Here is a 25,158-nt window from a genome sequence, read left to right on the forward strand (position 1 = left end):
ACAGCCAGTGGCAGACCCTCCCTGAGGAGAATGTTGTTCTTCCACCAAGTCAGTGAAGACTTCATCTTCTCGGAAATAGGAATCGAGACCGCTTCTAGCGTCTTGTCCTTTCTCCAGTGAACAGCTAGGTGAAATTGAAGGGGTCGGAGGTGGAGTCTCCCTAACGCGATGAACTGGTCCAGTGATGAAAGCGTTCCTATCAGACTCATCCACTGTCTGACTGAACATCGGTCCTTCTTCAGCATGTTCTGGATGCATTCTTGGGCTTGACTGATTCTGGGGGCCGACGGAAAAGCCCGAAAAGCTTGACTCTGAATCTCCATTCCTAGGTACACTATAGTTTGGGATGGGACGAGTTGGGACTTTTCCATATTGACTAGGAGACCCAATTCCTTGGTCAGATCCAGAGTCCACTTTAGATTCTCCAGACAGCGACGACTTGACGAAGCTCTTAGAAGCCAGTCGTCCAAATAGAGGGAGGCTCTGATGTCTGCTAAATGCAGGAATTTGGCAATATTCCTCATCAGTTTCGTAAAAACAAGAGGTGCCGTGCTTAGGCCAAAGCACAGGGCTTGGAACTGGTATACAACCTTCCCGAAAACGAACCTTAGAAAAGGTTGGGAATCTGGGTGGATGGGGACGTGAAAATAAGCGTCCTTTAGGTCTAACGAGACCATCCAGTCTTCCATCCTGACCGATGCTAGAACCGACTTTGTCGTCTCCATGGTGAACGTCTGCTTTGTGACAAAGACATTCAGAGCACTGACGTCTAGCACCGGCCTCCACCCTCCTGTCTTCTTCGCCACTAAGAAGAGACGGTTGTAGAAGCCCGGGGATTGATGGTCCCGGACTTTGACTACCGCTCCCTTTTGTAGTAAGAGAGACACCTCTTGCTGCAAAGCTAGTCTCTTGTCCTCCTCTCTGTACCTGGGAGAGAGGTCGATGGGAGTTGTTGCTAGAGGGGGCTTGCGCAAGAATGGAATCTTGTACCCCTCTCTGAGTAACTTCACAGACTGTGCGTCTGCGCCCCTGTTCTCCCAGGCCTGCCAGTAGTTCTTGAGCCTGGCTCCCACTGCTGTCTGAAGAAGGTGGCAGTCAGACTCTGCCTCTAGAGGACTTGGAACCCTTCTTCTTGCTCCCACGTTGACCTTCGGCACGAGCACCTCCTCTGCTGGAGGCTCTGCCACGAAAGGGCGGAATGAACCTTGACGCTGGAGTGTCCATCCTGGGTCTAGGCACGGAGGGCAAAGGGGTGGCTTTGCGTGCGGATGACGCAACCAGGTCATGAGTGTCTTTCTGGATCAAGGAGGCGGCAATCTCCTTGATCAACTCTTCAGGGAAGAGACACTTCGAGAGCGGAGCAAACATAAGTTCCGACTTTTGACATGGGGTGACTCCAGCTGACAAGAAGGAGCAAAGGTGATCCCGCTTCTTGAGGACCCCGGACACGAAAGAAGCCGCAAGCTCACTAGAACCATCCCGAATGGCTTTGTCCATGCAGGACATAATGAGCATGGAAGTTTCCTTGTCAGAAGGGGAGGTCTTCCTGCTCAACGCTCCCAAACACCAGTCCAAGAAGTTAAAGACTTCGAATGCTCGAAATACTCCTTTCATAAGATGGTCCATATCCGAAGGAGTCCAACAAATCTTGGAGCGTCTCATGGCCAGCCTGCGGGGAGAGTCTACCAGACTTGAGAAGTCGCCCTGGGCAGAGGCAGGAACTCCCAAGCCGAGAACTTCTCCCGTGGCATACCAGACGCTAGATCTGGAAGCAAGCTTGGCCGGGGGAAACATGAAGGCTGTCTTCCCAAGCTGCTTCTTGGACTGCAACCAATCTCCCAGTACTCTTAAAGCTCTCTTGGACGAGCGAGCGAGTACGAGCTTCGTAAAGGCAGGTGCGGATGACTGCATGCCTAAAGCGAACTCAGAGGGAGGCGAGCGTGGTGCTGCAGACACAAACTGATCAGGATATAAATCCTTGAACAGCGCAAGCACTTTCCTAAAGTCTAAGGAGGGAGGCGTGGTCTTGGGTTCGTCGATGTCCGTGTGTTGGTCGTCAAGATGTGCAGCTTCGTCATCATCAGAGAGTCCATCGTCTGAATGTTGAGGAGGAAGCGGCAAAGGAGTAGGTAAAAGCTGGGCGGCTGAGTCCGGCAGCACGGGTGCATGCGTGGCTGCACTGGACCCAACGTCATGGAAACGTTGGTCAGTCTGTGAACTGGCAACAACCATAGCTGTGTGGGGACACAAGGCGTCTACTCCTGACTGCGGTTGAGTAGCGGAAACCACAGTGGGTTGCGGAGGTTGACGCACAGCGTCAAAACACGGCAACTTAACTCCACCCTCCTGTTGTTGTGGTAACACGCGAACGTCAACGGAGGGTTCCGTGCGTCGGTGAACGTCAACATGCGTCTGGCAGGGTCGACTGCGCATGGGTGGAGGAACTCTCACAGCTGGAGTGCGGGAGCAGGCAGCCCCAGCGTCTACTGGGCGCACAACCGTGGTAGGTTGTAGGCTAACGGGTGCAGCGTCAACCTTCTCCGCACGATACTCCTGCATGAAAGAAGCTAACTGAGTCTGCATAGACTGTAGCAAAGACCACTTAGGGTCTACAGCAGCGGGTGCGGCAACAGACGGTGTTACTGCCTGTTGCGGTACCACTTTGCCTCTCTTAGGAGGTGTGCAGTCGTCGGAAGACTGCAGCGAGTCCGAACTGACCCAGTGGCTACACCTGGGCCGTTGGACTTGCGCGGAAGGGACCTTGCGTTTAAGAGGCCGTGAGACCTTGGTCCATCGTTTCTGGCATGAAACCTCTTCCGCAGACGAGGAATGAACGGGCTCACTCGTCTTCTTGTGGGTGGGACGATCTGGGAAAGATACGTCCGAAACCACGGAGGGAACGTCTGTCAGCTGATTAAAGCCTGTCGAACCCTTTGGTCGTACGACATTGCTTCTCCCCTGGGCTTGGGAGCTTGCAAGAGGTCCCGGACTGGGAGGACGACAGGCACGAACAGACGCACCCTCATGCGTAACACTAACACTTTTCACTGCACTAACCACTTCACTTCCCACTGCACTTTTACCCTTCAACTCCCTGACGTCAGCCATGAGTTGGTTGCGGTCACTCGCCAATGACTCGACTCTCTCACCCAGAGCCTGGATGGCACGCATCATATCTGCCATCGAAGGTTGTTGAGTGCTAGAAGGGGGATCAGGAGCAACCACTACAGGGGAAGGAATAGGTTGTGGGGCATGGGGAGAGGAAAAATCAACTGAGCGAGACGAACTCCTCCTGACTCTATCTCTCTCTAGCCTACGTGAATATTTCAGGAATTCTTGAAAATCGAATTCCGAAAGCCCAACGCATTCCTCACATCGATCTTCCAATTGACAGGTTTTACCCCGACAATTGGAACAAATGGTGTGCGGATCGATAGAGGCCTTCGGAAGACGCCTTGAACAGTCCCTAGCGCTACACTTCCTGTACTTGGGGACTTGAGAAGGGTCAGACATCTTGAATTAGTCAAAGGGGGAATTCAAAATCTATCCAAGTCGTCAACAAATAATCCAAAATTCAATAAAAGAATGCAAGGAAGTATTGAAGATAACCTCTGCACAGCGAAAGCTAATAACCAGAAATGAATACTTCACCAAATAACGTGAAAATCAATCCAGAAAGCAACAGCGTATTTAGTAGGTCTTGCCAGTGGCACGACAGAGAGAAAATTGGTTCTGTGTTGACATGGAGTACTTGAGTACCTGCTCGACAGATGGCGCTGTTGATGTACACCCCCACCTGTATAGCGATCGCTGGCGTATTTTGTCCTTAGGTTTTTCTGTCGGGCAGCAGAGCTGACAGCTATATGATCACCGGCTAAGTTTAATATTGAAAAAGGGAGATTTAAGGGTAATCCCTCTTCCCTCTGAGTGTAGCCTCAGGCTACAACCTTAGCGGGTCGGCCTCGAATTTTTAATTCAGGCATAACTTTCCTACGGTTTTTTCTGCCCTTCCCCTGTAACCGCAGATGCAGGTATTTGGGGTTTTGGCCAGAATCTCAGAGTATTTAGTCTGTGGTCGGTAGCTACCTGGCAAGATGAATAGAATTCTTTTGCTACGTTAGGCTACCGACATAGGAGGCTAGACCTCCTAGGCCACTCCTGAAGGGACTGTATGATATGACCCCTCTTCCTGTGACCTAGCAGACTAGTCCTGTGTTAGTGGACCCTAGGCTGAGGAATAGAATTCTTATAATGCTTAGAGGACACTGGCACTACAACCCCGTTTCCTTACCATTAGAGGTGGTGGCGAGGGTGCTACCAACCTCTTAATCGTATTAATCTAACTCTAGGCTAAGGAATAGAATTCTTTAGCCACATGGGATAGTTCTAATACAGGAAGGGAGTTTGTTAGGTGGGGCAGGACAGGCTACGGCCGGCTCCTGCTGTACCTTTCACAGGACCCTCTTTTCCCTTCCCTTCTATCCCTTTATGTTGGCGAATCCCGGCAACCTTACTGTAGCCGGTGGGTTGCCAGGATCGACCAGACTCCCCCTCTTACAGTTGATAGCTGCCGGCCGGTAGTCATGGCAGCTACCGGCCGGCAGTCTGAACATCTGTCGACCGGCAGTAATGACAGCTGTAAGCTGCCGGCCATATTAGTTGCCGGCCGGCAGTCATGGCTACTGCCGGCCGGCAGTCATAGCTGCTGCCGGCCGGCCGGCAGTCATGGTGACTGCTGGCAGGCAACCAGGGCATGTTGGCTGTAAGTGGGAAGTCCCTTCTGTTTACAAAGGTTCTTCAGTTCTTTCTTGAACTGCTAGCAACAGTGGCTACTGCCGGGGTACTGCCTACCAGGCCGGCACAGAATGGTGCCTACTCAACCGGCAGCACGCCGACTGTACTGATACTGCCGGCCGGCAGTACTGGCCAGCGGTGCCGGCCGGCAAGGTTTAGACAGATCCTTGCTGGCGATAGTACTGTAGCTGGATGGAAGATTTTATATTCTCCCCTTCCATTTGAACCTTCTTTCTGGAGAAAGTAGTAATAGTAGACTTTTACATCACTTTTACTGTATATAAATACAGTATTAGGTAGCCTGTTCTCCATGCTATCTCTCTTTCTTTTAGCTAGCAGGCTAGATGTGCTAGCATTAGCTAGCTATGCCGACGACATGCTGGCTGAACTACAGTATATGTTTATACAGGTAGTTAGTATTTTTGCAGTATAGGCTATACTGCAAATAGAAAGCTTCTGTATATCTTATACTAGTAGTGTTTTCCAATATATTTGAAATTCCTACCCAAGTATTTGTGGAACCCAATCTCATATTGAAAGAATTTAATTCTTCAATATTCTGATAAGGAATCAGTCTTCAGATTACCCTGCAATATTAAAATTTTAAGGACTCCTAACCCTTAAAGGGCAGAGCCCTTATCCTCAAGTCTCCATGATTAGGAAACTCTATGTTTTAATTTTGTAAGGGGTGTTACAGAAAATAAGTTGGGTGGGATATATACAAATATATGTCTTTCCTTTCCCCAGTCCAGTTGGCATCATGCCAGCTGGACCGTAAAGTCAGTTGCTTACCAGAAAGGCAACACATTGGCTGGATCATACTATATATAATTATACAGTAGCCAGTATATTGCAATATAGTGCATACTGCAAATAGAAAACTACAGTATGATTATACAGTAACTATTTCTAGCATATCTTGGGTATCCTCATGCCAGCTTATGCTGCAGCCGCTCTTACATTGAAGGAATAGTGTTTCTTTGTTAAGCTGATTGAGATATCAGTCTTCCGTACCCCACAATATTTAGTATGAAAGGGACAGTGAAGTATACACTTCCCTATCCCTAAGGGTTACAAAACCCCCTTTTTCAGTTGGAATTCCTTCAAAAAGGAAATTCCTATCATTTAATACTGAGGGGAGGTACCAGCATTTGCTTGCAAGGGATACACAAGTATGTATCTCCTACTATCCCTTTATAGCTTGCTATCCTAAGCTATTCTGTTAAGATATGACCTTTGATATATTGATTATCAGTGAGATAATCAATCGTATACTCATTTTGTTTTCCTTTCTTTACAGGAGGAACGCCAGATGTCATGTGTTGCAGTCTTCTGCAAAACTAAGAGAAAGTGTTTTTACGGACATAATGCATGCAGGTTTCATGCCCCCTGCAATATTATTTCCGAGCACCTGCAGTATTGGAACCCGCAGGCCTGCAAAGTATGTCGGGCCCTATTGTCCAAAGGTTTCAAGAATCCCAACTATGCAACTGGGTGAGAGGCTTTCAGAAAATCTCTCTGGGACCTTACCTGCCTAATGACAAGATGCGTAGGTTACTATTTCCAACAGCGAGTAAGGAAATAGTGGTACCCCAGACACGAGGTACATTTCCTGATGGCCAGATAACCTTCGGGAAGGAGGGCAAAAAGCACCCACGGGAAGAAGGGGAGAATGTCGGGTTGGAATTGTCTCCATCCCAACAGGCTCATGAGCCAACGACATCGATATCTTCACCTTCTATCGCTCTTTAAGATGGAATGAACCAGTTATGGGCCCAAGTCAAGAATCTAGTAGAAAATTTGTGCAAACAGAGCACAAAGCAGGAAGCGAAATGCAAGGTAGAGCTTGGTAAAGCTCCACTTGTCGCTCCTAAAGGATCGTACAAACGACTCGTAGATCAAGACCTTCCGACATGCCCCACAACCAATCCCTCGAGGTTTGCGGAGCTAATGCCGATTTTAAACGGCAAACTCTACATTTCGGAGAAGATGGGTGCTGTTCCTTTGGACAAAATCCAGTTCTGGTCAAGCTTTGACGCTTTCCCGAACTGTTTCATTAGACTGAAAGATGAACCAACATCAGGAAAAGGAACGGAATCAAAGGAGGTTATGATTCTCGACAATGATAAAGCACAGGCTATCCTATCAAGCAGCATAGAAAAGGCGGGTGTCGAATGTATCCACACCAGGTAACAAGCACTCTTCCTTTCTTGTTCTTGTTTCAATTTCATTCCCCTTTATGGAAAAGGCTTTCAAATATGTCACTGAGGCAGTAGAGACAGGTAAACCGTGTCCTACACTCAACGAGTGCGAGCCTCTGTCACTAGCATTTCCCAGACAGGAGAAGAACTGGAAGGAGGCCCATTTCACCTTTTCAGTAGGAAGACTTGAGACGGATGTCGCCAGTCGACAATTCAAGGAAAATCTTCCAAAATTATCTGAGTTTCTTTTACAGGATGAACAAGAAACAAAGGAGAGACTTGCAGCCTCCTTATCTCTACAGAACTACATAGAGTTCTGTTCGGCTCATCAAGATACCCCAGACATGCTCAAGGTCTTAGCCAAAATACATATGGTTACTTTGGTAAAAGACCTTTATGCCTTTAAAAGGCTAGAAGAACATGTAGGGAGTTTGTGTTAGCTAACGCAACACCGAACCACGATACAAGAAAGCTAATATTTTCCAACATCTGGGGTAAAGACCTCTTTCCAGACGAGGTAGTCAAGAAAGTGATTAAGAACGCCTCCACGGAGAAAGTAGGACTTCTCCAAAAGTGGGGCATCCTTTCAAAAAGAGAATCTTCTAAGGTTGTGGGTCCCCAACCTAAAAGGAAGATGGAGAGGTCTGGAAATCCATTTCGAGCGGTTCAACAACAATCCACAGTTGTAGTGACCGAGATGTCACAGACAGATGGTCGAAAAGACATTCTTTCTGGTCAGTCGAAGCATAGAAATGCTCCTAGTAGGAGGGAGATTCCTTTAGGATTGCTGGATCCTTGGGTCCATGGCCTAATCAAGATGGGACTGAGATGAGAGGTGGAGATATCTCTACCACCATTTCCTCAACTCCTCCGATAATCCAAAACCCTCCTGGAGGAGTTTACCTGAGAGCTCTAGAGCATACAGGTGGTAAGGAAACTTTAATCCACCGAATTCCAGGGAAGGCCATTGTGTGTTTACGAGAAGGACTCGAGAAAATTCAGTCATTCAGGACTTATCGCCACTCAACAAGTCCAAATAAAATGAGTTCAGGATGTTTATCCTCCTGAACATAGGACCCCGCTGCAAAAAAAAGGGTGCCAATAGTCTTACCAGACCTTAAAGTCGTCTATCGGCAACTTCCAGTCAATCACCCTTTCCCCTCCTATCTAGGATTCAAGTTACACAAAGTAACGCACTTCCTAAGAAAGATACTCGTCAGACTAGACAGAGTCCTAGCTGCCTTCATAAAATTGGCAGACACAGTCATGCAATATTTAAGCCTAAGAAATGTTCAGGCAACAATGTTCCTGGACAAGAGGCTGGGGTGGGCAGCACCCAAGGTGGCTGGTCTATGAACATCTGAAGAAATGATCCGGTCCCCGGAACATCGTGGATGAAAGATAAACTTCAAGAAGTCTCGATTCTCTCCGGCTCAAAGGTTTCAATGACTGAAAAGCCATTGAAGCCTGTTGTCACTCCAACTCTTCTTTCCTTTGGGAAGGTAAAAGGAGATGGCAAGGTCTGTCAAGAGACTCCGGTAATCAGTCAGATTCCCAAAACGAGAACAGGGAGGAACCCTGATCTCTCTCCAGTTTGCAATAGAGGCAGGCCCTGTGCTAAGAGCACTGCTGCAAGATGCGCTGGGAGCCTGGAGAAAAAAGCATCAAACGCTCGAAGAGGCCTAAAAAGACCGATAGCGGTCCTTCCTTAATCGCTTCCCTAACAAAGGTCAAAGCCCGAAAATCCCAAGACCATGTTGGTCCAGTCATGAGTAGGGAAACTCTCTCCAAGCAGATCAGATTGTCTACGGCTGATCTGGGACTCCGAAGCGATAACGAGACGCTGCAATCGACGATGCTAAGGAACGTCTCATACAATCTAGGTGTAGTTAGCCATCCCTTACCTAAAGGGATGGCACCTGTCAGCAGTTCACATACAACCGATCCGCAATGTGACAGTGGATGCTCTACTCAGGCTCAGGCCGATAAGAGTTAGAATGGTCCACGGACGCAGACCTATTCTCTCCCAGATGGGAACAAGTCCCCGAACTGCAATCCGACCTCTTCATTACGAGCACCGTCAAGGAGCTACCTTGATATGTAGCCCCATACGAGGATCCTCTAATTTAAATGATAGACATCATGTCTCTGAAATGTAAGGGATAGACTTAAGATTTCCAGTTCATCCCGTCCAATCACCTGCTGAGAGTCCTCAATATGCTGAGATCCTTCCAGGTGGGAGTAGCTCTGTTGGCTCCCAGGTAGCCCAAGAGCAATCTATCCTCCTTAAGGAAGGAACAGAGGCTGAGGCTGTCCTTAATTCTGAACCCGGGACAACTCCGGAAGGTTCAGAGATTAATTGCCTTCGATTTATTACAGAGAACCCAAACCCTTCATTGCATGATTTTCTTGCCCTAGCGGTTAAGAAAAAATTTGGGATCTCAAAAGGCAATATAGAATTATTAGAAGAATACAAGTCTAAGTCAACTAGAAGACAATATAAGTCATCATGGAAAAAGTGGGTTGCTTTCGTAAAAGCAAAAGGACCGAGAGAGATTTCAATGAACTTCTGCATGTCCTTCTTTATCCATCTTCATAACCAGGGTTTGGTGGCCAACACGATAACTACGTGCAAGTCAGCCTTGACTAGACATCTTCTATATGCCTTTCAAGTAGACTTGGCGAATGAGAAACACTATGTAGTGGCGGCAGGTAGTGTATTAAAACCTGCCCCCTAATTACTGTTATAAACAGTCTATGGTTTGGGACTTCAAATGTCCCCGCACATATACTGGGTGAGAATCATCCAGTGTTCTACAAATACTGTGCTAAGCAAGTCCATGATCTGAAGCAGTATGTGGTGACGTTGGGTAGAGTACCTAACCAGCCGTCTAATTCTATGATGAACAGCTAATTGACTGGGACTGTCAATTAAAGGGAGAAGGGGTCATCCCTCTTAGGGTGTGACCTCCTTTGATTAAGTGTTACCATGGTGACACTAGCTCTGTTCAAAATCCCAGGTGTGGAATTATACAAATAGTACTAGTGCCGGTGTACGTAGTACACAGTGGCGATAAAAGTAACCAGTACAGGAATTATGAAGAGAATTTGTTTTATAAATTTTCCTCAATCTGAGAGTGGCACTTATCATTTCTTGCTTTCCAAGAAAGAAAGATAATCTCTGTACAAGTTATAAGTATAGTTCCGTTATCATGCTACATTCGTTTTACTTACTATAAACGTCTATTAGAATGTAATTGCGTCCTAACTCGTCCGACAATTGCATGATTAAAAGTCCAGAGTATGTACTTTTATATATTTGTATGCTCACAAACAATGGATTTAATTAACACTGTTAAGTATTTGGTAATTTTCACAAACTACGAGACGGTTTGTTCATCTGGTGTATTCTTATGTTTGTCCATACAATATATGGTTACCTTGAGACCCCCTTTTTCTACTGTCTAGAATGACTCTTCCCTGTATGGGGCAGGAAGCACTAACATCGCAGATGATTAGTGATAATGACGGATAACGGTAACATCATTTGCCTCCATTGATCCAAATGATCATAGAAAGGTTGTCCCAAGGTTAAGGCACTGATGAAAATCCACAGATACATTAATACTCTGGTATACTTCCATCAGGACGACATGGCTTGAGCCCAAAAAACGGTTCGCTCAAAATCTATTTTTGGGTGAGATCGCCATGTCGTCCTGATGGACCCACCCTTCTTTCTTAAAAGAAAAGATCTTCACAGTTCCCTCCCTGACGTACTGTATCTGTAGCACCACGCTCAATGCTACAAGGAATGTCCGCCATCTTGGGAATGGCGCTGGTCAATAGTAGTACGGGAACGAGGGTAACCTTGTTACGACCCCCTTCTATTCTTTTGCCACATCCCCCTCTTAGCATAAACGCTATTAGGGATGCAGATTGCTATGTGGCGTGTCAAGAATGCGTCCTCTGATATTATGCGATATCCTTGAGAAAATTTTAAGGATATTTGCTCCAGGAGTTAGAATTCTGGAACCTGAAGGTTAATTCTCTGGGAATATCACTGTAGTATAATATATCCCTTTGGAAGCTACCTTAGGAACTTCCATCAGGACGACATGGCGATCTCACCCAAAAATATATTTTTCGCTTCGCTCAAAATCCGTTTAATATGTGTTTTGTCTTGTCAATGGTACCAGTAAATTGGCTTTGTGCATGTATTGTACCACTATATAAGGGTAAGGGAGACGTGCATGAAAGTTGTAATTCAAGAGGTATTAGTTTGTTGAGTGTACTGTAGTTGGAAAAGTGTATGGTAGAGTACTAATTAATAGGATTAAGGATAAAACAGAGAATGCAATCTTAGAAGTACAGGGTGGTTTTAGAAGAGGTAGGGGTTGTATGAATCAGATTTTTACAGTTAGGCAGATATGTGAGAAACATTTAGCAAAAGGTAAGGAGGTGTATGTTGCATTTATGGATCTGAAGAAAGTGTATGATAGAGTTGATAAGGAAGCAATGTGGAATGTGATGAGGTTATATGGAGTTGGTGGAAGGTTTTTACAAACAGTGAAAAGTTTCTACAAAGGTAGTAAAGCATGTGTTAGGATAGGAAATGAAGTGAGCGATTGGTTTCCGGTGAGAGTGGGGCTGAGACAAGGATGTGTGATGTCGCTGTGGTTGTTTAACTTGTATGTTGACGGAGTGGTGAGAGAGGTGAATGCTCGATTGCTTGAACGAGGATTAAAACTGGTAGACGAGAATGACCATGAATGGGAGGTAAATCAGTTGTTATTTACGGATGATACTGAACTGGTTACAAACACGGAAGAGAAGCTTGGCCGATTAGTTACAGAATTTAGAAGGGTGTGTGAGAGAAGGAAGTTGAGAGTTAATGTGGGTAAGAGTAAGGTTATGAGATGCACGAGGAGGGAAGGTGGTGCAAGTTTCAATGTCATGTTGAATGGAGAGTTACTTGTGGAGGTGGATCAGTTTAAGTACTTGGGGTCTGATGTTGCAGCAAATGGTGGAGTGGAAGCAGATATACGTCATCGAGTGAATGAAGGTTGCAAAGTGTTGGAGGCAGTTAAGGGAGTAGTAAAAAATAGAGGGTTGGGCATGAATGTAAAGAGAGTTCTATATGAGAAAGTGATTGTACCAACTGTGATGTATGGATCGGAGTTGTGAGGAATGAAAGTGACGGAGAGACAGAAATTGAATGTGTTTGAGATGAAATGTCTAAGGAGTATGGCTGGTGTATCTCAAGTAGATAGGGTTAGGAATGAAGTGGTGAGGGTGAGAATGGGTGTAAGGAATGAGTTAGCAGCTAGAGTGGATATGAATATGTTGAGGTGGTTTGGCCATGTTGAGAGAATGGAAAATGGCTGTCTGCTAAAGAAGGTGATGAATGCAAGAGTTGATGGGAGAAGTACAAGAGGAAGGCCAAGGTTTGGGTGGATGGATGGAGTGAAGAAAGCTCTGGGTGATAGGAGTATAGATGTGAGAGAGGCAAGAGAGCGTGCTAGGAATAGGAATGAATGGCGAGCGATTGTGACGCAGTTCCGGTAGGCCCTGCTGCTTCCTCCGGTGCCTTAGATGACCGCAGAGGTAGCAGCAGTAGGGGATTCAGCGTTATGAAGCTTCATCTGGGGTGGATAACGGGGGAGGATGGGCTGTGGCACCCTAACAGTACCAGCTGAACTCGGTTGAGTCCCTTGTCAGGCTAGAAGGAACGTAGAGAGGAGAGGTCCCCTTTTATTTTTTATTTTTTGTTTCATTTGTTGATGTCAGCTACCCCCCAAAATTGGGGGAAGTGCCTTGGTATATATATATATATATATATATATATATATATATATATGTGTGTGTGTGTGTATGTATGTATGTATGTATGTATGTATATATACTGTATATTTTTGCATATAGCTTAGGATAGACAAGCTAGAAAGGAATTAGGAAAGACATACTTGTGTTTCCTGTTCAGCCAATTGCTGTGACCTCCCTGTTACGATCCTTGTGGGGATCGAACCAGGTTCTTTTGAATTGATTAATGAAATTGGGATTTTTCGACCACAATAAACAATTGAACAAAAGGAAATATAGAAAGAAAACTCGCAAAAGAAAACATAATTTTATTTACAACTAGTCAAAGGTCAAAGTTTCTTGATTGAGTACTTAGGAAGCACTGAACTAAACAAAGAAAATCATTTGATCAAACTACACTCCAACAAATAGGGGAACAGTCAAGATAGTAGATAAATAATACAAAAAAAAAAAATACTACTCTTCACAGCAGCTCTCGACGGTTGACAGGAACGTAGATATTTCAGGTCCAGGCGTTTCGTGGTTGGTAATGAGGGCAGGGGTCAACTCGCTCTGACATCTCGGACAAGGCTGGTTACGTCTGCATTCTGATCCTTACGTCTCTCTCTCTCTCTCTCTCTCTCTCTCTCTCTCTCTCTCTCTCTCTCTCTCTCTCTCTCTCTCTCCCCGTCGTTCTATCTGTCTTATTCTCTCTTCTCTCGTTCGTACTCCTGTTCTGTTTTTCGTACTCTCCTTCTCTCGTTCTCGTTGAAGTTTATATATCCCTGTATGGGAGGGGTTAACTATGGACAATTCCATATAAGGAAATTTTCTCCTTTCTTCATCCTTATTGGTCTTCCTTAAAACCATGCCTCTATGATAGCATCTTCGCGAAAACTGTGCTGGTGTAATCAAGATCCATATCGCGCTATAATTGAAGCGGGGCATGTGTTTACCTTCGGTTAATGTATATTCTTCGGCGACAACACTGCTCTTCTTCTCCTATGGGTCCTTTCATAACGTTGGCTCCTTGGTTTGCTACAGACAGAGGATCGTTATGCCCAAAGATCGCTGAGCTAGGCAACTCTAATAAATTTCTTGAACTCCATCAGCGCCGGTGACAGTTTCCAGTAAACACTAGCGGGACCTCCTTTCTCTCTCTCTCTCTGCTTCTTTAAGAGTTGAAAATTCACATGTTTTAACATTCTTTTCTATATTATTCTATCTACCCATGACACGTCCCCCTAAAAGAAAAAAAAGGAAAATCTACTGATTTTATCTTTTTTTTCTAAACAAAATTATCAAAGGAGAAAATCACTTATCCCTAAACTGAGAGACAATTACTTCATTACTCTCGTGTCATGTAACTATACCAAAACACACTCTTACTTGTTGATAGAAGAAAAAAAAAAAAACAGAAAGAAAACAAACGTCCATATTATTCTGAAAAGTCTCTGGAAAGACTGTCGGCTATTACATTATTCTTTCCCTTTATATGAACTATCTTTAAATCGTAGTCCTGTAATTCTAAACTCCAACGCATGAGACGTTTATTCTTATTCTTAAACCTATCTAAGTAAACTAATGAATTGTGATCAGTATACACAGTTAAAACATGACCACTACGTACATAAATCTCAAAATGTTGTAAAGTTGATACTAAACTAAACAATTCCTTCTCAATAGTTGAATAATTCTGCTGTGCTTTATTTAACTTCTTGGAATAATAAGCTACAGGGTGCTTAGTCCCGTTCACTTCTTGCAACAGAACTCCTCCTATTCCAATATCACTTGCATCTATCGCTAAATTAAATTCCTTGCTAAAATCGTGCAACATCAGTACGGGCTCGTGAATCATTATGGCCTTTAACTTATTGAAAGCTTCGATACATTCATTATCGAATACAAAACTACGTCCTTTCTTGAAAAGATTAGTTATTGGAGCACTTATTTCTGAAAAATTAGGACCAAATCGGCGGAAATATGAAATCATTCCGATGAATCTCATTGCCTGTTTTTTACTGGTAAGGATTGGGAAGTTGATGATAGCTTCTATGTTCCCATCTTTTGGACAAATCTTACCTAGACCCACTTTATGACCCAAATATGTGATCGAGGTTTTTCCGAATTCACATTTCTTCAGATTTAAAACAAGTTTTGCTTTTTCAAGGACTGCTAATACTTTAGCTAAAATGCGTAAATGTTGCTCCCACGTATCTGAAAATATTACAAGATCATCCAAATACACGACACAGTTATCAATTCCATTTAAAACTCTATTCATTAATCTTTGAAAAGTACTCGCTGCATTTCGTAGACCAAAAGCCATAACTTTGGGTTCATAACTAACGAAAGGTGTTATGAAAGCAGATATTTTCTGTGCTTGACTACTTAAAGGTACTTGCCAATAACCTTTGGCCAAATCAAGTTTAGAAATAAATTTGGCATTTCCTATTTTATCTAAACAATCTTCTATCCTGGGGAGAGGAAAATTATTTTGTTTCGTAACACTATTCACTTTTCTAAAATCAATACACAGCCTAGCTGATCCATCTTCCTTCTTAACAAGAACTATTGGAGAACACCAGTCACTTTCGCTAGGAACAATCAAACCATTGTCTAGCATAAACTTAATTTCCTGTCGGACTGAATTTGCTTTTTCTGGGCTTAGACAATAAGGGCTTTGTCTAATGGGTTTAGTGTCCTGCAACTCAATATCGTGTTCTAAAAGATTAGTCAAACCCAATTTATCACTAACAGTTTCTGGATAATTTGAACACACATTGAATAATTCCCTTGTTTTTTCTTCCTCTAAGCTAGAATTAAACAACGTGAAATTATTAAGAACATCAGAGTTCTTCTCAAAAGTAATCTCTCTCTGCGACACGGTTACAACTGGCATTGGACGTTCATTATATTTCTTTAGCAAGTTGATGTGCAACCACTTAGCTCTACGCCTACCCATATCAATTAAGTAATTCAAATTTCCCCTTTTTTCTATGATAGGAAATGGACCTTCAAACTTATAAGATAATGAGGGACCTTCTTTCTGGACTAATACTAAGACTTTATCACCCACATGGAAAATTCTGTCTTTAGCTTTAAGATCGTACTTTCTTTTAGTGTCCCCTTGACGGTTGCTCTCATTTTCTTTTGCCATCTGCCAGGCTTTCCTTAAATCCTCTTTGTGATTTTCGATATTCTGTATGTAATCCTTTCTACCTTCTTCTTGCATTAACTTACACTTTAAAATTTCTAAAGGTCCTTTGGCGGTGTGACCGAACAACAAATCAAAAGGACTAAATCCCGTGGTGTCATTAGGAGTTAATCGTAAAGTTAACAAGACAAAAGGTAACTTTTCTTCCCAATCATGTTCGAAATTATTACACAACTTCTTTAAGCAACTTTTCAACGTTTGATGAAAACGTTCAACAATTCCTTGTGATTCAGGGTGGTACGGGGTGGAAGTTACAAGTTTAATCCCTAACTCTTTCATTTTATCTCTGAAATACTTTGATACAAAATTGCTACCATTATCACTCTGTATAACGCAAGTGTCACAACTTGGGTGTTAGAATGTGAAATAAAAAAAGTTAAATATAATTGCATACCGAATACCCAAGGTATAACAAAATTAAAAGTGAAGATAAGCAAGGGAAACGCATGTAACTGTGGTATGCTGGGAATGGGAAGTTGAAATAATATTTCGGTAACATAACATTAATTTAATTCAGTGCACAGTAAACATAGACATATAAAGTAAACATAATACACACAAAATAATACACACAAATATAAAGATAATATAAATAAAGTAAACATAATACACACAAAATAATACACACAAATATAAAGATAATATAACTGTCCTAACACTGGACAACACACTGGTGAGATAAGGGGATTACGAGGTACAAGTTACAAAATACTTAGCCGAAAAAGCCGACCAGCAGAGAAGTTCACAAAAACGATACAAAGACGAGACACAATACAGGTGAGGAAGGCAGACTTGTAGCAGTGGGTAGCAGTAATGAGATGCCAGTGACTACCGACCCAGCTCAGACCCTGTATATATACAGGCCAGAAGCAGTCACGGCGTATCCTGATTGGCTTACGTTGAGGTGGGAGCAAGCAATCCCACTTGCGACTGCTAATTAGAAGATGTGACAAGTGCTCAAGTAATTAACAAACACCCTGCTTGTTGTACAGGGAAGGCAGGCGGGGGGAAGGAGAATGGTGGCCGTGACACAAGGAAGTCCAAATTTAGAGAAATAGTTCAGCAAGCGTTTAACTACAGTTTTTGCATTGCAATTTCTTACTGGGATTGCTTCTGGATATCATGTTAGTCTATCAATGATTGTTAATCGATAGATATTCCCTCCCTTACTTCTGGGCAAAGGGCCTACGATATCAATTACGACATTCTCAAAAGGTTCTCCTACCGATGGAATATTACATAACGGAGCCCTGGGAATTACTTGACTAGGTTTGACAGCCATTTGACATTCGTGACAACTTAAAACATATCTCTTCACATCACTTTTCATTTTAGGCCAAAAGTACGTTTCACTTATACACTTGAATGTTTTACTTACTCCTAAATGTCCTTGTTTATCATGTGCTAATTTCAAAATTGATTCACGAAGTTTCCTAGGAGTTACTAATTGCTCTATGACCTCCTCTTTGCTACCTGTCTTAGGACGAACATAACGATACAAAAGTTTGTCTTTTAAACTAAATGTTTCCTTACAAACATTTTCAGGTTCATCATCCAATTCACATTCAAAAATTCTAGTTAGTGTTTCATCTTCCCTCTGCATCTTAACTAGTTCATCCTTATTCAATATGCTAGTTTCTGAAACACTACAGCTGCTATTACTTGGGCCTATTACATTGTCTATCTGTACATCACTTCTTTCAACAGCTACATCATCACTGCCTCTATTATCTACGTTCGAATCCTCGAACAACCTATGACCGTAGTCAATATCTGTATCTAATCCTGACCAGGTTACTATCATTTCAGGCACTTTAACTTCACTTAAAATAGGATTCACACACTTGGAGGTAGTTAAATCGTTACCAACAATAATGTCAACGCCGTCTACGGGCAAGGTATCCACGACTGCTAGTTTTACATCTCCTGACACTAACTGACTTTTCAATTTCATCTTTAACAAAGGACAAACTACACAAGTGTTTGGAAACCCACCTAGCATAACTTTTTCTTTCATGCTGATTATTACATTCCTTGGTACAATCTCTCTCCTAACGAGTGATACGGCCGCTCCCGTATCCTTAAGCAAAACTACTTCCCTTGAATCACCTCCTTTAAGAGAAGAAACTAAACCTTCAGACAAAAATTCACCATAATGTTTCATAGTTTCTTTCAAGAGACTATTCCTTCCTAAAGAAAGATTATTAACTAGTGACACAGGCTTCTTCACATTCGTACTTTCTACTGTGCAATTCCTAGCTATATGACCTTTCTTATTACAATTGTAACAAGTGAACTCTGAATTACTGACTGCGCATTGGCTCCTACAGTACCAAGAAATATGACCTTCCTTCCCACATGTGTAACAATAATAATAATAATAATCCCTGTTCCTATTATCGTTATTGTTAGAACTACCTTTACTATGTTGTGCCTTACTTGACAAAAGATCGTTTTTCTTTTTACTGCCACTTAAACCATGTGTGAGACTGTACTCATCTGCTAATCTCGTAGCACCGGCAAAAGATGTTTCACGCCTATCTTCTATACATAATTTGATGTCTGGGGATATGTTATCTTTGAAACTTTCTAACAAAACTAAGTTCTTGAGATCTTCAAAATTATCGACTTCAGCGGAAGTCAACCAATCACAAAACGATCTTTCTAACTTCTTTCCGTACTCTACATAAGTACTAGTATCATCTCTTTTCAAACTTATAAACTTCTTACGGTACGTCTCCGGTACCAATCTGTATGCACTAAGTACGGTTTCTTTCACAGTATCATAATCTTCACTTTTATACTCAGACAAACAACTATACACAGAATGTGCTTTACCACTTAAAACTGATTGTAAATACAAAGTCCACTGTTTTTTAGGAGAGCCTACTCTGTTCAATAACTTTTCAAAAGACAAAATATTTCGTAACATCTTCCTCATCAAATTTCGGTATAAGTTTGAGCACTGCACTCATATCTAAACTATCAGTGTCACTATTTAAAGATGAATTACTCCCTGATCTGCTACCTGACCGTCTGTTATGAAAAGTTTGTCTTAAACGAGCCATTTCTAACTCATGCTTACGCTGTCTTTCATTTTCTTCTCGCTTTCTTTCATTTTCTTCTCTTTCAGCTGCTCTTTCATCTCTCTCTAACACTTCCTGTTCTCTCTTAATAACATAATCACGGAGATCATCGCCATCTAGACCAAGAAGTTTACCTGAATCTATCAAATCTCTCGTAATCACACTCATTCTGCTTCTTTCTATATTCTCCGTTTCAATTGGTTATGTAGTCGAAAATTCTGGCAAAGGTCGCCAACTGTTACGATCCTCGTGGGGATTGAACCAGGTTCTTTTGAAATGATTAATGAAATTGGGATTTTTCGACCACAATAAACAACTAAACAAAAGGAAATATAGAAAGAAAACAATTTTATTTACAACTAGTCAAAGGTCAAAGTTTCTTGATTGAGTACTTAGGAAGCACTGAACTAAACAAAGAAAATCATTTGATCAAACTACACTCCAACAAATAGGGGAACAGTCAAGATAGTAGATAAATAATACAAAAAAAAAAAATACTACTCTTCACAGCAGCTCTCGACGGTTGACAGGAACGTAGATATTTCAGGTCCAGGCGTTTCGTGGTCGGTAATGAGGGCAGGGGTCAACTTGCTCTGACATCTCAGACAAGGCTGGTTACGTCTGCATTCTGGTCCTTACATCTCTCCTTCCCTGTGCTTGTTCTCTCTCTCTCTCTGTCTCTCTCTCTCTCTCTCTCTCTCTCTCTCTCTCTCTCTCTCTCTCTCTCTCTCTCTCTCTCTCTCTCTCTCTCTCTCTCTCGTTCTATCTGTCTTATTCTCTCTTCTCTCGTTCGTACTCCTGTTCTGTTTTTCGTACTCTCCTTCTCTCGTTCTCGTTGAAGTTTATATATCCCTGTATGGGAGGGGTTAACTATGGACAATTCCATATAAGGAAATTTTCTCCTTTCTTCATCCTTATTGGTCTTCCTTAAAACCATGCCTCTATGATAGCATCTTCGCGAAAACTGTGCTGGTGTAATCAAGATCCATATCGCGCTATAATTGAAGCGGGGCATGTGTTTACCTTCGGTTAATGTATATTCTTCGGCGACAACACTGCTCTTCTTCTCCTATGGGTCCTTTCATAACATTGGCTCCGTGGTTTGCTACAGACAGAGGATCGTTATGCCCAAAGATCGCTGAGCTAGGCAACTCTAATAAATTTCTTGAACTCCATCAGCGCCGGTGACAGTTTCCAGTAAACACTAGCGGGACCTCCTCTCTCTCTCTCTCTCTCTCTCTCTGCTTCTTTAAGAGTAGAAAATTCACATGTTTTAACATTCTTTTCTATATTATTCTATCTACCCATGACACTCCCCCATAATTGAAACCTAGAGTTTTCCTATTTAGGAAACCCAGTGGAAGAGTTCTAACCTGTAAGGATAGATAAGTGTAACTTAACACTGACTTTCCAAAGGTTTTAATAATGTGGGTAAATAGTAACTGATCATCTATCAGTATGTTGAAAGAAATTTTTTCTTTCAATACATATTTGGTCTCAACAATAGACTTCAAGGATACACAGGGTATGTTGGAAAATAACTACTGTATAATTCATACTATAGTTTTCTGTCTGCGGTATGATCTATAATGTAAATATACTGGCTACTGTATAATCATATACTGGCAGCACCGGCGCACCTGTACAGCCAGCGTCTTGCCGGCTGGGATAGTGGCCAGCAGCATCGACCCGGCCGGCATCTGCCGGCTAGGTTAGTACCCGGCGGCGCTAGCCGTTAGAGAGAGAAAGTAAGGAGTGAAGGGTACCTTATTAAATGTGTATTAACAATAAATAAGGATGTAAGTACTCAATCTTACTGCCTTCCTCCAGAATGAGGGGGAGAATGTATCATTCAAGCTTCCATCCAAACACAAACCATTTCCGGTCACTGGCATGTGGATGGCAGTCCAAGAGAGGACTGAAGAACACTCTATAGTATAGGGGTCTCCCACCGGCAGCCGGCCCAGCCGGCACAGCTTTTCCCGGAGCCTTGCGTCCATAAGGGAAGGCTGAGCGACTAAGTAGCTGTATGTAGGAGCCCCGGCCGGCCCCACAACCCGCCGGCAAGCGGTGAGATTGTAAGACGATGGCCAAAGGATTTCAATGGCTAGGCCATCACTAAAGGACAGAGGGGGTAGGGAAAAGGGTCCTGTATGAGGTGTGGAAGGAGCCGTCCTACCACACCCCGAAGAAACTCTGTTTCAATATCGGTGCCGTCCTAGGCGGCAGGAGAATATCTATTCTCCAACCTAGGGTCTGCCATAGGAGAAACAAAGTTTCAGTGCCGGCGCCATCCTAGGCGGCAGAAGTTTCAGTGCCGGCGCCATCCTAGGCGGCAGAAGACTGTCTATTCTTCTAGACCGACAGGGAGAAGGTGGCGGCATCATACAACCACTTCAAGTGCGGCCTAGGGAGGTCTAGCCTTCTATACCGGCAGCTTAGTCTGGCAGGGGAATGACTATTCACCCTGCCGGCCGGCCGCCGGCAAAAGACTATATACTCTGAGGTTCTGACCGAAACCCAAAGCCTGCTATCTGCCGGCCAAGGGAAGAGACAGAAAACACTAGCCCACTCACGCCAGAGTGTCTACTCGATGGCGAGACTAAGCTAGAGTTGTAGCCTAAGACTGCACTCAGAGGGAAGGAGGGATTACCCTTAAATCTCCACTGGAGACGAGTATCGGTTTATATAATAATTCTAGGAGATATCTATCTCCGCCTGAATTGATAAAACGATACACGAGGGTAAACCAGGAACATGTTTGAAAGTACAGTATACTAAAGCCAATAGGCTAGTAGCCTAGTGGCGAGTGAAATTCGACTACCTTAATCGCCGAAACTCTCTCGTATACGATCGCAGAGGAAAAGGAATATATACACAATCAATATATCTTACACGTATGAATTGGCTAAATAGCTTCATTTTAAATTGCTATTGCACTAAGAATGTCTATTATATCATGCATGAAAGTAAACTAAAACATATAGGCTAAGAAGTCTAGCACGAGCAAGGTTCGGTTACCTAAATCGCCAAAACTATCAAGAATACAATCGGCATTATATAAATAACTTCCTAGCAATGAAGACTGAATAGCTTCGTAAATATTCATGCTATTAACACCGGGAAAGTTGTTCAGGCTAACTAAATAACTCATGCGTTATGAACGACAGCGCCCATGGCGCCTCCGGTTAAGGCAAAGTTCCATCACTTAATTTAACCTAATTTCACTGTGAGGCAGGAGCTAAAATTTATACATTGTAAAGATCAAATACTCAACTTTCCACAGGCAGAAGAGGCTGGAGATTGCATGATATCCGTAAAAAACCAAAGCGTAACGAGAGAGATAACAGGGAAAATCACCGAGCGATACCACTACACTTATAGGAATAAGCGTGGGGGTGACGTACAGCGCCATCTGGATACTCGTAGTAGTAAGAGAGGAAGCATGCCTTGATATCGGCTCCCCTTCAAATTTTGCCACTTTCCCCCTCGAAGCGAAAACGCTATTCGGGGTGAAGATAGCTATGTGTCGCATCAAGATATACGTCCCCTGATTTATGTGATATCCTTAGGGGAAATTTTAAGGATATTTGCGCCAGGAGTTAGAATTTTGGAGACCTAAAGGTAAATTCTCTGGGAATATCACTGTAGTCAAATATCCCTTAGGAAGCTACTTATAGGAACCTTCCATCAGGACGACATGGCCTGAGCCCAAAAAAAGATTAGTAAGTAAAGGCAAGTCTACAATGGTGAGGGGGAAAGAACGGTAACGTCCATTCTCTACCCGAGCCATAAGCAAAGTGGGTTTTCAACCCAAGCGTGTGAGTGAGATGGGTAGCTACTACCCCCACACCCTGCTAACTAGCAGGTGGGAGGTTAACCCTTGTTAAAAATCTAATACTGTAGCTCATCTTTCAGCTTCACCGAAAGCAATATCCTCTATAAATAGCGTTGGTTTGAATTTAATGGCGGAACAAATACTGAATAAAAGAAAAAGGTTTGTATTTAGAGATGGAGCAAATACTGAATAACAGAAAACAAACTAACCTCTTCTAGTTTTCCCTTTGGAACACGACATACACAATTAGTGCCGAAATTTGTGTCTCTTGTTTGTATGCAACGCAAGCAACATAAGTTTTCATAGCCTTGTTTACGCCATTTTGCGATAAGGTTTTGATCAGCAATTTTCTCCTTCAGGCAGTAGTCATATAATTCTGAAATATGAATAAAGAAATACTGTATAGTATTATCAAATTGAAAGGATAATTTCCTTTCTATTTCTCTTTTTCATAATCAATTTTAATTTTTCTAAAGTTTTGTTCTTTTTATTATTCAAGTGTCTTGACGAATTGACGTTTTACTAATTGTCAGTTTGACCATTTTTTTTTTACTAATTGTTTTCGACCTGTTGCCTTTCAGCATATGGTCTGCATACCGCTGAAAACATATATCCATAGTAAGGAGCGAAGGGTTTGTACTCTTGTAGGAACAAATTGTACTTAAAGATTTCTACAATACTAGACAGAACTTGAAAACATGTTATTTTCATTAGTAAAATGTTATTTTCATTAGTAAAATAAATTTTTGAATATACTTACCCGATGATCATGTAGCTGTCAACTCCGTTGCCCGACAGAAATCTACGGTCGGGATACGCCAGCGATCGCTATCCAGGTGGGGGTGTACACAACAGCGCCATCTGTGGTCAGGTACTCAAGTACTTCTTGTCAACAAGACCTCAATTTTCTCCTCGGTCCACTGGTTCTCTATGGGGAGGAAGGGCGGGTCCTTTAAATCATGATCATCGGCTAAGTATATTCAAAAATTTATTTTACTAATGAAAATAACATTTTTCAATATTAAACTTACCCGATGATCATGTAGCTGATTCACACCCAGGGTGGTGGGTGGAGACCAGCATACATGTTAACAAAGAAGCTAAGTATCCCGTATTTCATTTTATTAGTTATTCAAAATAACAAATATAAAATAAATAAGTACCTGGTAAGGAAGTCGACTTGAACCATTACTCTGCCTTTATTTAAGTACGTCTTCCTTACTGAGCGTAGCGGTCCTCTTAGGATGCTGAACGACTCTTAGGTGCTGAAGTATAAAGGGCTGCAACCCATACTAAAGGACCTCATCACAACCTCTAACCTAGGCGCTTCTCAAGAAAGAATTGACCACCCGCCAAATCAACCAGGATGCGGAAGGCTTCTTAGCCGACCGTACAACCCAAAAACAACAATAAAAAGTATTCAAGAGAAAGGTTAAAAAGGTTATGGGATTATGGGAATGTAGTGGCTGAGCCCTCACCTACTACTGCACTCGCTGCTACGAATGGTCCCAGGGTGTAGCAGTTCTCGTAAAGAGACTGGACATCTTTGAGATAGAATGATGCGAACACTGACTTGCTTCTCCAATAGGTTGCATCCATAACACTCTGCAGAGAACGGTTCTGTTTGAAGGCCACTGAAGTAGCCACAGCTCTCACTTCATGTGTCCTTACCTTCAGCAAAGCAAGGTCTTCTTCCTTCAGATGAGAATGAGCTTCTCTAATCAGAAGCCTGATGTAGTAAGAAACTGCGTTCTTAGACATTGGTAGCGAAGGCTTCTTAACAGCACACCATAAGGCTTCTGATTGTCCTCGTAAAGGTTTTGACCTTTTTAGATAGTACCTAAGAGCTCTGACTGGGCAAAGTACTCTCTCCAGTTCGTTCCCCCCCAAGTTGGACAGGCTAGGGATCTCGAACGATTTAGGCCAAGGACGTGAAGGAAGCTCGTTTTTAGCCAAAAAACCGAGCTGCAAGGAACATGTAGCCGTTTCCGATGTGAAACCTATGTTCCTGCTGAAGGCGTGGATCTCACTTACTCTTTTAGCTGTTGCTAGGCATACGAGGAAAAGAGTTTTTAATGTGAGGTCCTTAAAAGAGGCTGATTGGAGCGGTTCAAATCTAGATGACATAAGGAACCTTAGGACCACGTCTAGATTCCAGCCTGGAGTGGACAACCGACGTTCCTTTGAGGTCTCAAAAGACCTAAGGAGGTCCTGTAGATCTTT

The 25,158-nt window shown here is 42.9% G+C and overlaps 1 protein-coding gene across 1 annotated transcript in view; it reads right to left on the reverse strand.

Moving 5' to 3' along the window:
- l(1)10Bb (BUD31-like protein) overlaps positions 1-25,158 on the reverse strand; it is an 81,975-nt gene that overhangs the window by 22,042 nt on the left and 34,775 nt on the right. Inside the window, exon 3 of the mRNA XM_068348169.1 lies at positions 23,145-23,311. Within this exon, the coding sequence (XP_068204270.1) occupies positions 23,145-23,311 (167 nt within the window). The remainder of the gene's footprint in view (positions 1-23,144; positions 23,312-25,158) is intronic.

This window comes from Palaemon carinicauda, chromosome 24, assembly GCF_036898095.1.
Source record: "Palaemon carinicauda isolate YSFRI2023 chromosome 24, ASM3689809v2, whole genome shotgun sequence".
Lineage (NCBI taxonomy): Eukaryota > Metazoa > Arthropoda > Malacostraca > Decapoda > Palaemonidae > Palaemon > Palaemon carinicauda.